Below are 14,059 nucleotides of genomic sequence, written 5' to 3' on the forward strand. Positions count from 1 at the left end.
ATGCAAGTTTCACCATGAGAAACATAACACGCTCAATTTGCAAATTTATCATTTACTTCGTCTTCCTTAAAAAACAAATTTAACGTGTATTTTTTCAATGAAGCTTATAAGAAATACAATATAAACTCCTCATTAATTTTCCGACCCCTTTAGTCGTCGAACCAAAGTAACAAGCTTACGTTTCAGAAACGAGCGAAGGTTGTTGATAAGGCGAATACAGTGGGCCCCAACATTACAAGAAGTATCTTTTAAAAAGAATTGAAAAGGATTTTAGCTTGGAATTTGCGGGAGGACAGAAGCAACAAGTTTAAAATAAACAAACTATACAGCTATACACGCAGAAATTTGCATGACCGTCTCCAGTGCCCGTTTCTATCTGGGCAGATAAAAAAACAACGTGCATCACGCGTTTCGTCTTCACTCGTGAGAAAAGGAAAGCGACCGAACCAGCTTTTTTTTTTGCATGTTCGCTCGTTGATTTCGTGTGAGGCTGAACATTTCTCCTGCTTCTCTTGAGAAGGAAAAGAAGTTCTAACTCTACAACCATGATCTCTTCGGAGAATAGGGATATGCCACATCTTTTATTCCGGTACCAATTTCCGAATCGACACTTGACCTGTCCACCAAGCAACACCGACGTGACACCCAACCACACACGAATAAACACTGTAACGTGGTGTGTTTTCTAATTTATAGTTTTTTCAATGGCAGCTAGCACATTTCTGACAACTATAAAAAAATGCTTTTGTGCCGGTCAACATCAGACCACAGAAACTGGGAGCCATGAGCATCTCCAGAGTATAATCCTTTAGCCACAAAGGTGCAAGGGCATATCCTGACCCCGCACTATACATTCTTTCTGAGATTACCGGATAAAATCCTTCAAAAGCAATAGAAAAATGAAGCTGCCAACAACCAGCACATGAATCATGAATTGTCGGTGCCCTCGTTGAACAGCCGAACAGTCATGCTTGGATATGAAATTGAACTCAGTAGTACTACCACAAAGGTTTCCCAGCGCCCGATCACATGGCCCATTTCATATGGCATATGATCTCCAGCCTGGAGGATACGTCACCGAAGATATTTCGTTATCACGCCACAACGAGCAAGAAAAAGTACATAACGCAATGTTACAGTTTATTCAAGCTAAGCTGAGCTATCCTCTGAACAAGCAAAATGGGGGCATCAGCAGGTACGCAGAGCTGTGTCAAATGAGAACTGATGAAACGGGGCGATTGCAAAAGGTCACTCCAGAATGTTTACGCAGCCTCCACGCTTGGCTCAGCGTCCCCATTATCCTCATCAGGCTCACCGTCCTTCCGCTTCACAAAGTCGAATCCATATTCTTCCTCCGAATAGTGCTCTTCGGCGCTTCTGCCAAAGATGAATGGTCTTCTACCCATCGTTGTGAAAGGCATTAGCCCAAAAGCACGAGCGGTTTTGATCTCTCTTGCAATCTTTCGCTGAGCTTTCGCACTTATGCGAGTCTGTGAAGAAGATCCGTATGTCAAAAACCATGGCAAACATATGTTCAATATGGGACTACATTTGCAACAGTTTTCTCAATGGTAGTAAGGTAATATAAGCTAAACAAGGTAATACATGAAAAAAGAACATTCGCAGTGGATTTGCAGATGTGAATATAGATGGCACGCATGGCTATCCATTAAATTACATGAATTGAACCTATAATCAAGTCAAGGAAAAGATTGACATCCAGCAAGATCTAGGCACAGCAGCAGCAGCAGCAAGGCCTGTCTTTCCAAGAAAAAAAGTATACAATGATGGGGTAATGCATTGAAGACAATGGCACTCAAACTCTACACTGTCTCAACATGAATGATTAGCATCTATATAACACAACAGGATCACCATTAAAAATGTAGGATTATCATCCCCAAAAAGTTCATCGTCATGTGTATAACAAGTACTAGTTACCTGGCTTCTCTTGATGATAATTCCAGCTTCTGTAAGAAAGTTGGCGAGGAATCTAACGTTCTGCAAGGAACAGTTCCGAATATGTTAAAAAAATGAAAGCTGGAAGATACTTGTAGCCACATCATAGGAATTCATCAATCAAATCAATGATATAATCTTTGGAGAACAGCTATACTACATCCCATAAAACTTTTGAAGCGTTGACCAACAATAGCTTTCGAAATATTTATTTTGGAAACACAAAAACAAACATATATGCCAATTTGTCCTGAGAAGCACTTTCATAATCTTCTACTCTCATTAGACACCATAAACAAAATCAAAAGCATAAAGTATTTTCTGACTGGAGGTAGTATATATCTTCCTTGCAGAGAGACGTCTAACAGTAAATATTTATTGGCATGGTTTATACACCAGACTGTATTTTCAAGAATGTGCTTTAATACTTACTGCAGTCAAGTGTTTGAGACCAAAACCATCCCAAGATATATTTAAGCTCCATATGTGCATTAGCAACTTAAAACGAGTAGTATGGCAACTAACCTTTACTCCCTCCATTTTGAAATATATCGCATTTAGGACAAGCTAATTAGTTCATTTATTTAAAGATATAACAAGTAGCACAATCAAAAGAAAATGTCAGAGTAACATAGATTTAGGAGCAACTATGAATATTGACCATGTTCCATTTGTATATAAGATGATATTTCAGGAAAATTCACATATTGACAAATACAAAAAATTATAGGGTGGCAGGTAGCATGCATGCTAGCACCATCAAGGCTATGACTTTCTCAAGTTGAAAAAAAGGGTGCAATTTTTGGATCAGCATAGACTCATGGTGTTCCCAGAATTCATGCTGTTTAGCAGTATTAGGATTCACAAAGCAGTGGAGCACTACAAAACCCACAACTCAATGTAAAATAAAAATATAGTCAATTTCCTTATGTTGCCAGGTAGATATACTCACCCTAAAATCAGCCTTCCTCAAAACCTCTGCTGTAGTTGTTTCAAACTGTGGTCTAGGAGGGTTCTTTGCGGCTGCAGGTCTTTTAAGGTCAAGGTCCTACAGATATTAGAATTGAATGAAATATAGCTTTGGAATAGCAATCCCATAAATGATGAAAGCAAGTTGTAAATTACATGCGGTATTATAAAGACTAATACCACCAGCATTTGGTGGCTTGTAATGATTTCGAAAATAACTTAGTGGAAAAGCAATTCCCATTTTGTTTAGCAAACATCTGCCTAATAAAGCATACAATTTTGTTGTACATATTCCAGGACAACACAGGCATTTCTAGACAACACACTTACACACTGAATAACTGAATGCTTACACAGGATAACAAAAAACTCAAGGCTGCAGAAGATTTTAGATGTCACGAGACTATGCATTGATGAATCAAACTACATCTTACCCGAACAGTATAGGTCGAACCTCGCCTGAAGTCCACGTCAGGCCTGAACTCAAAGTCCTCATCGTCCCAGTCCTCCTCATCATCATCGTCATCGTCCATTTGGAAGTTACGTGACACATTACTAAGCATCTCACTCATTCCATCATTCAAAGAATCAAAACCACCCAATGACCCAGAGCTGCTCCTGTCGCCAAACCCACCAAAACCACCCATGGATCCAGTGCTGTTACGGTCACCGAACCCACCAAAACCACCCATGGTCCCAGAACTGCTCCGGTCGCCGAGACCACCAAAACTACCCCTGGATCCAGAGCCCATGCCATATCTCTTACTGGTATTCTCAACCCTATCGAGTTTCTGATAGAGTGAACCCTCGTCCAGGCCCTTGTTCCCAAACAGTCGCGCCTCGAATTCATCCATGGTCTCACCAGTTTCACCATCCCCTGCGCAGCAACAGTCGGAACCAGATAAGCATATCAGCAGCAGCATAATTGAAATCAATATAGGACCAATTCTTCAATCTCATAACATTACACCTGAAGTCACTAGAAATGATGAGTTTTAGCAGGCGAAAGCTAGGCAACTAATATGCGTCAAACCTAGATCCCCATTCGATTCACCTTATTGTTACAACTCAAAGCTAGGAAAGTATTAGAACTACGCGCATCACGCGGCACGAAGGTGCGGGAGACACTACATGGGACGGCTAGGGAGCGGCGGGGATCGGGAGGAGGAGGTGTGGGTCCTCACCTGACTGGAAAGAGCGGCAGAAGTCGCTCGCGGCGGGTGGCCGGCGGGAAGTGAGGGCGATGCGGAGCGAGGGGCCCCGAGGGAGATATCGCCTCAGAGCCGAGCTCGCCATCGCGCTCGGTGGTGGCTCGTCGGCGCCGCCGCAACCCCGACACCAGGGAGGAGAGGGGGCAGAAGCGGGTGATTAGGGGTTAGGGGGGTTTCCTCCTTTTTGCGTTTCGGACCCCGTGGATAGCTCCTTTTTTGTGTTAATACTAGCACTCCAATTTTTTTTGGGAAACTACCGCACAAGGTTCTAGGCTAACTAGTTCGATGCACTCTTTTGTCCATTACGATGTTTAGCTGTTAATGCATTTTTTGTATTTTAATCAAAAGTTAAATTTTAGATTGAGATAAGAAAAAAATCGAGCGCTGAACATGACATTGGATTTATATAGCTTTACATATACCCTCAAAATGTTAACTACACATTAGTCAAATTATACACATTCGTTGTGTATGAAAATTATGTTGATTGTATTTCACAAATCTTTTAGTATGGAATCATTTTATAGCAATTAATATTATATTGATCTAAGCACACTTCTAAAGACCTTTTCAAATAGACATGTAAAACTAAGCAAGGGGAGTACAAGTTACTCCCTCCATTCTCTTTTGATAGTCTTATTTTTAAAATTAAATTGTTCGTTAACTTAGCATTGTACCAATTATATTGTAAAGTCCCCCATTAATATTGTTATACAAAAAAGTCTCCCATAACATTGTGCTAATATAAGAAATTTGGGATGGATATCTTTAATTTTTCACTAACTACATTATCCCATTTTATAATCTGATATATTCATCAGCATCAGGCTATAACATATTTTAGAAACATCTAGAGAGGGTCAACATGGTGTTGGAGCCCCATTTAAAGTCATGTAATTGCTTAGAGCTGCTATTGGAAAAGAATAATTAAATGCTTTCACAAGAGTCTTGTTATGCAATAGAAACAATTATGTTGAATATCACACATAACTATATTCTTCTTTTATTTATAGTAAGTAGCATGGGTGCATATATGCTTAGGAACTCTCTGAGTTTTGGCTCGAGTAATGTCCCGTTAATTAAGTAGTTTATCTGAAAGCTCTCTGAAATACTCACATTTGATAGCAAGTTTGCCTATATTTTTTTATTTTATCAAAAATATTTAAACAAATAGTGTTAATCGCAGTCCAAGCAGTAAAAAGAAGTGGCAGCTATTTTCATCTCAGGACTGCTCGGTCAAAAAGGGTTGAGAGCGGGGTTGAAAGGGCAAAAGTACTAGCAGCTCGCTCCGCTCGATTCCGCCACAGCTAAGGATGGCGGCGGCGGCGGCGGCGGCGGCGGCGATACTCGAGCTGGACCCGTCGCACGAGCGCGCCAGCCGCGTTATCGACAATATCGTGCGGCTGGAGAGGAGGATCTTCCCGAAGCATGAGTCGCTGGCGCGATCCATCCACGACGAGCTCAAGCGCCGGAACTCCGGCCTGATTTACATGGCATCCAGCGGCGTCGCAGGAGGCGACGGTGATGAGGTCGTCGGGTACGCCATGTACACCTGTCCGACCTCCCTCTGCGCCTCCATCACCAAGCTCGCCGGTGAGAGCCTTCTCTCTCATCTCTTCCCAGAAGCTGTCGGCTAAAAGCCGTGCGCGAAACTGCAACTCTGCGTGCAGTGAAGGAGAGTTGCAGGCGGCAGGGCCACGGCGAGGCGCTGCTGGCGGCCGCCGTGGAGCGGTGCCGGAGGAGGAGGGTCCAGCGGGTGTCCCTCCACGTGGATCCGGCGAGGACGGCCGCTGTGGCGCTGTACCGGAAGGCCGGGTTCCAGGTCGACGCCACCGTCGTGGGCTACTACGCGCCGCAGAGGGACGCCTACCGGATGTACATGGATCTGTAGGGATCATCAAGGAGGCCAAGCTCAAGAACCGGTGCTCAATGCCCATGACCATTGCGAGAATTGAGCGTGCTAGCTAATTGTGATCGACCAGTAGCACAAAGCCATCAATACTTCTCAGAATTGATAAAAGCTCCGACGACTTCTGATCCTGTGGATGTTTTGTGCCGATGACTATTGTAGTCTCAAACTGTACTAGCGATCTGTTTGGAGGATTGCCCAAGATCAAGTTGATTCTCGCTTGGTTCTGGAAAGAATCCCACATTTCGAATGCTGCCATGGTTTCAGTTACAGCTGCAGATATAGCTCAAAGTGTCAGATAATTGAGTTCAGAGATGCTGCCACATCAATTTCTCCTCCAAGGTCAAGCTAACTTAGTTCGATGGAAATTCTTGAATAATTTTGAGCCTCCTGCCTCCTGGCTAGTGTCTGTGTCACGCTGTCACTGACACACATGGAACAGCCAAGTTTGATTCAAGAGCCCCTTGCAAGTAAAAGCTGCTTTACTACTTGAAATAGTGCATTACTATTCGATTATGATCATTTCTCGCGCTGTCAACCTGACTCGCATTCCATTCTTTTCAAATCTTTGGTGTATTTCAAGCAAAGAACTCAACGCCGTCCAAATCTGGCAAACATTAGCGTAGCTCTGGCAAGCAACGCCGTCCAAATCTGGCAAACATTAACGTAGCTCGCTCCCTCTCCAACACGGCCCAGGCAGCTATGGCGGCGGCGGCGATACTGGACCTTGATCCGACGCACGAGCGAGCCGGCCGCGTCCTCGAGGACATCGTGCGTCTGGAGCAGATGATCTTCCCGGAGCACGCGTCGCCGGCGCGGTCCCTCCGCGACGAGCTGAAGCGCCGGAACTTCGGCCTGGTCTACTCGACGCCCGGCGCCGGCGGCGAGGAGGTCGCCGGGTACGCCGTGTACACCTGCAACACCTCCCTCTGCGCCACCATCATAGAGCTCGCCGGTGAGACACATGCTCGCGTATCTGTGCCCCGGGGTAAAGGCTTCGGCTGAATCCGTGCACGAAACTGCAATCTCTGGTCGCAGTGAGGGAGAGCTGCAGACGGCAGGGCCACGGCGAGGCTCTGCTGCGGGCGGCCGTGGAGCGGTGCCGAGGGAGGAGGGTACAGCGGGTGATCCTCCACGTCGACCCGGCGAGGACGGCCGCGGTGGCGCTGTACCGGAAGGCCGGGTTCCAGGTCGACGCCACCGTCGAGGGCTACTACGCGCCGCAGAGGGACGCCTACCGGATGTTCATGGATCTCCAGTGATGAAGAGACGAGCAAGAAAAAGGCATCGCCCGTAGTCGTCAGAGAATTGAGTTCGATCAGTGGCAATGATGCTCCTCAGTCCTCACAATGTCAATAAAATGCCCTGATGAATTCTGATTCTGTGAATGCTTTTATCGATGATTCCCTAGTTCCAAATCGCAAGATGTGTACAAACGATCCATTCAGTTCAGAGGATTTCACAAGAAATTCATAAAATCCTCGCTTGGTTCTGGAAGACATCTCAACATTTCAGTTGAAATTCAGACAAATTCCCACATTTTGAGCTTATACTATAATACTCACTGCAGTTACGCTAACCCTAGATATTGTTGGAAGGTGTTAGATAATTCGGTTCAAAGTTGACGTCATATTTCTCCTGCAAAGGACAGTCTAACTCGATACGGGTTGCACATTTTCGGATAAGTTTGAACCTTTTATACGCTAATAGTGTGCTAGATTCATTGGCACTAATTAGAAGCCCAATTTTGCAGCAGAAATTTCCAGTGCTGAGACCTTTATGTTACTTCAATAACGGAAACATGAGATGGTCACAAACAAGCCTGCCTCCATTTGGGGCAAGCACAAAGTTCTCTATTAACAGATCCAAGTCAGATATGTACAGAGTGGGTGGATATGATTTAGGATGCATGCAGGGACTAAATAAGTTCTAAAGCACGACTGGACGGCTTGCGACCACAGCAATTCAGGCACTTCCAGAAGGTCGAGTAAAGCATAGAAATGGAGAACATGGACATAAGATTAACCAGAATTGAGCACTGACTGAAGGTCTTCGAGGCCGCGGCATCATGGTCATTTTATGTGAGAATCATAAACACTGAAGATGACATCTGGGACAATCAGAGGCAGCTTGCTTATGTACATGAACAGCCGTCTGAGGTTCTCGCTTGACACCGTCTCCATGTCGACCACATCTTGGTCCTCGACATAGATCCACAGGTCACCAGGACAAGTCTTTTTCAGGTTGTCACGGCAGAATGGGCACGACTGGGATCTTGAATTCCTGCAAGAAAGCAATGTTATTGGCAAAGCATGGTATCTGGGGCACAAACAAGGTCAATTCTGATGGTAATAATTACGGGGCAACCCTGGAACGTGGAATCCAGTGACTCAATCCAAGCTAAGCTAATTGAAAGGGTACATTGGCCAAAAGAATACAGACCAAACCACAACCATCATAGGGACACCTAGTACACAGAAACAATAAATTGCAAACATCTACTATTAGTGTTTGCTAACATATGAAGCTACTATGAATGGCAGGACCACATGTTTAATGAGCTAAATTGTTAGCTGAAGTGAGCAAAAGAGTACTGTGTTTATATAGCAGGAAACGATGAGCTGTAAGAGCGCATCGTTTACACAGAAGATGAATGACTGTGTTCATGGAATGTACCAAAAAGAAAAACTCAGTACTTGGTAGGGCACCACACTCAGGTTTCTCTTTGCAATGAAAGGAATGGCAGAACATAGTTTAAAGAAAAAACATGCTGCCAACACCGCATTTAGCATAGTTACAGTAGTTGGAGAAATTGTCTTAATATGGCAATGAGACTTTCTAATGGTCACTTCATTTTCAGAAAGACAATGGGAAAACATATGAATGAATATGAATCTGCTTTGCAGAGTACTATGTTCTGTTCAGCTAACTAGCCATTCAACCCCAGGGAGTTCCTTACAAAAGAAAGGTTAACCTCATGCTTGACCCTAAGCATGGAGGGGCTCAATCTTGTTTACATGTACATAAGTTGGTGGGAAGAACCATAAAGTCAGATTTAAGCTTATGTACAGAGTCACTTTTCTCAGCAGCTCATGCTTAGCAGGCACTCAAGCTTCGATGATTATCAAGATAGAGAATATACTTGAACGATATACACAGCTAAAAAACTTAATAATCAATAATGACAACAAGAGCCTACACAAGAAGGTTGCACTTGCACAGCAGCTAAAGTAGGCAATCGAGAATATAGCGCTCAATGAAGTCACACAAAAAGCATGAGCAGAAACTGAAATTTCGCGCGTACCAGTCCTGGTAACATCTGAGGCACATAGCATGTGTGCAGTTGGGCAACACAACTTTGCTGTTCATCTCCATGCAAATCCCACACTCTTCTTCCCTCTCAACATCAATATCAGATAAGCTGCTCCGTTCATCCTCATCTTTCTTTCTGTACCTCTCCATGCACACAGCCTTCTGCTTCTTGTCCTCCACATCAGTGATCCCCCTTTGCAGTTGCAGCAAAGAAGGAAATATCACAGCTGCCCATGCCAACCACATATCAATTCCGATCAATGAAACAACCTAAAAGATAACATAGTCAGGCAAAGTTGTAAGATCATCATGTACTCTTACCATAGAATTCTTTGATGCTGGCTTTCCTCTCGTGAGTCGACATGGTTGTCGTGCCATCAACATAAACCTGCACAGTAAGCTACACATTCAGCAGAGAACCTCCACAATGTGAGCCCAATTACCATGCGGCAGAGCCTGCCACAGACCTTGTATATGAGAATTCTCAGCAGGCCAAGCGCCCCAGCAAGGCTGCAGTCAGTCCACTGGACCAAGAAGAGGAATATATGCGCTGCAGGGCTGTAGGACAGCCGCATCTGCAGGCACGCGCCATCATAGTCCCTGGGAAATTCAGAGGCCCTGCTCATCCAAACAAGCAAACAAATAGCATCACTTGGCAGCAGATCACATGCACTTGGAGAAGAGACACTACCTTCTCCTCCCCTTTCCCTCTTGGCAAAAACTACTACTATAATTTAGAGCCGAAGCACATGGCGAAGGAGTGTGCCTTTCTTTTAACATGCTAAACACATGCGATCCCCTCCCGATCTACCGCCGCGCCGCGCTCGTGCGCGCGCGGATAACGCAATAATCAGCGACCGGCACCGGACCAACCCCCGCGACGGATCCCTGCGCAAGTGACGAACCGGGTGCTCGATTGATCAGCCCATCGCCCTCCCAGGCCGCCGCATTGCGCGGCCCCGGCAGAAACCCCAAGCGCCGGCTCGATCAGGGAGCCAGGCGGAGAGACGAGACGGACACGGCCCGGTACCAGTGAACTGCGAGCGGAATCGACAGGGGGGCGCGAGGCGGCGCCGGAATCGGGCGGGGTGGGACTGGGACGAGAGAAGAGGAGAGGGAGAGGCGGGCGGGCGAGCTGGGGGCTTACAGGGTGTTGGCGTGCTGGATGTCAGCTTCGAGCACCTTGATGGAGTCCCTGTACGCCTTCCGCATCCTCCTCCGCCGCCGCCGGTGCCGCCCTTCTCATCCAAGTGCCGCCGCCCCGGTCCTGGCAACCCCCCGCCTCCTCGCCGCGCCGGGAAGAAATCTCCGGCTGCCTGGCTGCCCTGCTCTGGTGGTGTCGAATTGGGAGGTGGAAGGTGAGGGGGTCTGGGTCTCGGGCACCGCGCGGTGGGGTGGGTGGCGTGGGGGAGTGGTGGTGGGCTTTGAGGGGAGGGAGACGATGAGGGAGCGGCGCAGGGGCAGGGGCAGGACGCGAGTGTGCGTGCCGGGCGCGCGGGCAGACAGGGGCGAGCAGAGCGCGCCGCGTGTGCCCGCGGCGGGCGTGGCCGCGTCGGGATGCGTGAGATCCCCGTGGGTCTGGGCCTGGGCGCCTCTGCGTCTGCCCGCCCGCCGGCCCCGCCCTGGTTTTCCTCTCTCCCCCTTCGGGTGGTAACTGGTGTCCGGTAATACGCGTGGAAAGCAGCCATGCGCCGACGACGGAACGGCAGGAATAAGGTGAGGCGGAGGCCCGAGCAAAGATTTGGCAGAATTCGTCAAGGGCTCTTTTTGGTAATTTACCAAAAACTTATGGAAAAAGTCTGGTTTTTTAGAAACTTGTGAATTCTTAGGGATGCATGAACTTTTGGTAAGTTTAGGGCCCAAGAGTTGCTTCTCTACAGCGGTACATGCAGTGAGCACGGGGATTGTTTGTCTAACGCACCTCACCTCCTGCCGTATTTTACCCAAAAAAATAGAGTTACAATCTATGTACTGTGATCAAAGTGGGCAGCCTAGCTTTGCACTTCTAGATAGCACAAACTAGAATGGTACACATAGGCGCAGGCAGCCTATTGTTATCCAGTTGCTTTCAACTCATCTTGTTCACGAGGCGCACCAGTACACCACCCATTGGACCCAAGCTGAACAACTTTCATTTTCGCTAGGTACACTCCATGACACTAACCTACCTTGTCTCGTGTACGAGAAAACTCTGAATTGGAAGTATAACTTGAACTATGGTACACATTAAGTATTTAGCTATAGTGAAAATTCGGAAACCATTTACATCAAAATCTATATATCATGAATTATCATTTCAGAATAAGCTGCAAGTACATCGGATCTAGGAGCATGCTACAAAACGATGATGAACAAGATTAAAAAAACTTATCATTGACTTTACGTTGCCTACAACTATCATCCTATCTTTTGTGAAACAAATCTGTTATGCGCTTCATATTGTTGTTGAGTCCCTATCGCACTAGACTCGAGCCTCTATCTTAACTAGACTCGAGCATTTTATGCGCAGCCTGACCTGAGCCCGCTAGGTTTTTCACCAGCCCACGTTTATTGTAGAGCCTATATATGCTAGCCTTAAAATTCTTTTTAGCGAGCCCGATTATTGTTTAACTGAAGATGAGTGGGAAGCAACCAATTTTTCACATATTATTTCCTGGTAATGAATTCCCAATATTTTAATTGACAGCAATCTCATATTCATGTGGGTTTATCGTTAATGAGACCAAACACATCATGCTCTTGGACCCTTGATGTCAATAGGAAAGATGGCAATCCAGTTAGAAGTAAAGCTAGTAGGACCACGACCCCGTTACGTGAAAAAACTTCTTGGTTTTCATGCGAAATAATCTATAAAGTGTTAATATTTTTTTTGTTTTTTACGCTAAAATAATCAATAACTTTATAGAAATTCTCAACTACGATTTACACAAATATAGTTCTGTAAAATGAATAGTACTCCCTCTAGCTATGATAGCATGGCGCTATGACCACATAACTAAACTATCATAACATGACATTAGGAAAAACAAAACAAAGCTAAGTCCTGTTTTTATTATCCTACATCATGTTATCATGGCAGAAGGTATTTATCCACTTAGCAGTTAGTTACGCACTAGTATAATTCTAATTCTAGGATGCCCCTAGCATAATTTGCCTCTTTTGGGACCCAGTGGACTACACTGGCCTGGACAGATTTATGAGGACTGCCGTGGATCTTTCCGGTATTTAACTAATTATAAGGCATGACACCCGCGGGCAAAGTTCTTTCAGATGATTGCAGACGGAGATTATGGGTAAAGAGCAGTAGGCGCGACAAGGCAGACAGCCCCAGGATATTTCTAGACCGATCAGCTGCGGCTGCTTTGCCTTATCCTGTACGGCATGTGGCCCCAGGCTTTGAAAATGTTTTTTCCTCCTTTTCGGATCTGATCCTACTTGTCCATCAAAGCGGCCAGATTCATTCATCCTCTCGTTTTTTAGAGTCGAGTCCAGCCTCTCATTTTTCACTCTGTTTCCCCGTCCTTGATGCAATTTCTCAGCCTCGAACTTAATTTCTTTTCTGGCTGAGAAAATGTTTAGTAGTAGTAGTACAATGTTGCGTGGACCTCACCTTTTTCTTTTTTAAAAAAAGAAGAAGATAATTTGCGCGGGGATCCTGCCAAGTTGTCACGTTGGGGACAAGTATTTCCACACAAATTCCTTTTGACGTGTGCTCTTCCCACCCTTGCAGAAACTGAACTAGTTTTCTGGAACGTTCATTTGCTCGGAGAATAGGCCACGCCAGCTGAACTGGATTCAAGTATTTCAATTCAGCCCGCGGGCCATTTCCAATCGCGACTGATCCAGGCGGCAGATTTGGCTGCCGTTTTGCGGAGTCTTCCGTGCGTCGACGTGACGCGAACGCTGTGCTGCCTTCTCGTACCACCTGTCCGGTAGCCGTCGCGGCGCCGCCTCCTGGTGTGGCCGCCGCTCCGTACGCCGCTCCCCGAGCGGGCCCGGAAGGCCGAGGCTGCCGTTGTGAGTGAGGCTGTAGTTTTAGGTATCAAACATCCCAGCAATTGAATTCAGGTATCAAACATGAACAAATACTCACGTCTCTAGTTTTATTTAAATTTTATTACTTTAATTTTTTTAATTATATAGTACAACTCAGACACTCACAACACACACGCACTGCCGGCAAATGCTCGAGATTGAAGAAGTCACCACCGGCGTTTCGCCGTCGACAGGAACATCGCCTACCACTAAAACTACAGTACCGTTAAATTCTGCTCATAAGGAGAGTCGAACGTAGGATCTGAGGTGCTATTGAGACTCCTGTAACCATTAGACTACGGACTCTTTCGCTATTTGATTTTTTTTTCTGATTGGCCAAACATCCGCTAGAATTGTCCTTGGACCAACCTCCGTGCTCATCATCTTCATTGATGAATTGCCACGGTGCCTGCTAACAGTGTAATAATATCTGCTATATACTGCTTTGTAGTGCAATTAATCTAACTTTCTCGCAATATACGTGGTCCACCATTATTTTGCATTGACTATTTCTGCTGATCACTTAACTTACTAAGTAATTTTGCATCCCTACTATTTACAGTAAAACATGGCGGGAATTTGTTGTAATTAAACTATCTAAAACATTGTCATGAGAAAGGAAAGGAAGATATTCCTTTTGACAAGCAGAACAAAGGAAGATTTG

The 14,059-nt window shown here is 45.6% G+C and overlaps 4 protein-coding genes across 4 annotated transcripts; 2 read left to right on the forward strand and 2 right to left on the reverse strand.

The window, feature by feature from the left end:
* Positions 1-900: 900 nt before the first annotated feature.
* On the reverse strand, positions 901-4,321 carry LOC112878017. Its single transcript, XM_025942401.1, has 5 exons — positions 4,113-4,321; positions 3,363-3,805; positions 2,912-3,007; positions 1,942-2,001; positions 901-1,490 (listed from the first exon to the last, which is right to left on the reverse strand). Exons 1-5 carry the CDS (start codon positions 4,222-4,224, stop codon positions 1,263-1,265), a joined length of 939 nt encoding a protein of 312 aa, XP_025798186.1. The 5' UTR covers positions 4,225-4,321; the 3' UTR covers positions 901-1,262.
* Positions 4,322-5,343: 1,022 nt separating this feature from the next.
* LOC112873715 (uncharacterized N-acetyltransferase YvbK-like) lies at positions 5,344-6,536 on the forward strand. Its single transcript, XM_025936741.1, has 2 exons — positions 5,344-5,732; positions 5,810-6,536. The coding sequence occupies exons 1-2, from the start codon at positions 5,453-5,455 to the stop codon at positions 6,028-6,030; spliced, it is 501 nt and encodes a 166-aa protein (XP_025792526.1). The 5' UTR covers positions 5,344-5,452; the 3' UTR covers positions 6,031-6,536.
* Positions 6,537-6,689: 153 nt separating this feature from the next.
* LOC112873716 (uncharacterized N-acetyltransferase YvbK-like) lies at positions 6,690-7,579 on the forward strand. Its single transcript, XM_025936742.1, has 2 exons — positions 6,690-7,003; positions 7,087-7,579. Exons 1-2 carry the CDS (start codon positions 6,751-6,753, stop codon positions 7,308-7,310), a joined length of 477 nt encoding a protein of 158 aa, XP_025792527.1. The 5' UTR covers positions 6,690-6,750; the 3' UTR covers positions 7,311-7,579.
* A 276-nt stretch (positions 7,580-7,855) lies between these two features.
* On the reverse strand, positions 7,856-10,960 carry LOC112877622 (E3 ubiquitin-protein ligase AIRP2-like). The gene is made up of 5 exons (XM_025941968.1): positions 10,508-10,960; positions 9,828-9,978; positions 9,682-9,748; positions 9,353-9,587; positions 7,856-8,331 (listed from the first exon to the last, which is right to left on the reverse strand). The coding sequence occupies exons 1-5, from the start codon at positions 10,570-10,572 to the stop codon at positions 8,121-8,123; spliced, it is 729 nt and encodes a 242-aa protein (XP_025797753.1). The 5' UTR covers positions 10,573-10,960; the 3' UTR covers positions 7,856-8,120.
* Positions 10,961-14,059: the final 3,099 nt, after the last annotated feature.

The sequence above is a fragment of the Panicum hallii genome, chromosome 9 (assembly GCF_002211085.1).
Source record: "Panicum hallii strain FIL2 chromosome 9, PHallii_v3.1, whole genome shotgun sequence".
In the NCBI taxonomy this organism is placed as follows: Eukaryota; Viridiplantae; Streptophyta; class Magnoliopsida; order Poales; family Poaceae; genus Panicum; species Panicum hallii.

Excerpts from the sequence above, each read along its gene's own strand:
- LOC112873715 (XM_025936741.1), top strand. The coding sequence starts at position 5,453 with ATGGCGGCGGCGGCGGCGGCGGCGGCGGCGATACTCGAGCTGGACCCG. Across the intron at positions 5,733-5,809 it reads CTCCATCACCAAGCTCGCCG|TGAAGGAGAGTTGCAGGCGG; the intron begins GTGAGAGCCTTC and ends CTCTGCGTGCAG.
- LOC112873716 (XM_025936742.1), top strand. The coding sequence starts at position 6,751 with ATGGCGGCGGCGGCGATACTGGACCTTGATCCGACGCACGAGCGAGCC. Across the intron at positions 7,004-7,086 it reads CACCATCATAGAGCTCGCCG|TGAGGGAGAGCTGCAGACGG; the intron begins GTGAGACACATG and ends CTCTGGTCGCAG.
- LOC112877622 (XM_025941968.1), bottom strand. The coding sequence starts at position 10,572 with ATGCGGAAGGCGTACAGGGACTCCATCAAGGTGCTCGAAGCTGACATC. Across the intron at positions 9,749-9,827 it reads TGAGAATTCTCATATACAAG|GTTTATGTTGATGGCACGAC; the intron begins GTCTGTGGCAGG and ends CTTACTGTGCAG. Across the intron at positions 9,588-9,681 it reads CAGCATCAAAGAATTCTATG|CTGTGATATTTCCTTCTTTG; the intron begins GTAAGAGTACAT and ends TGGCATGGGCAG.
- LOC112878017 (XM_025942401.1), bottom strand. The coding sequence starts at position 4,224 with ATGGCGAGCTCGGCTCTGAGGCGATATCTCCCTCGGGGCCCCTCGCTC. Across the intron at positions 3,806-4,112 it reads CTGCCGCTCTTTCCAGTCAG|GGGATGGTGAAACTGGTGAG; the intron begins GTGAGGACCCAC and ends GTTGCTGCGCAG. Across the intron at positions 1,491-1,941 it reads TTATCATCAAGAGAAGCCAG|ACTCGCATAAGTGCGAAAGC; the intron begins GTAACTAGTACT and ends TCTTCTTCACAG.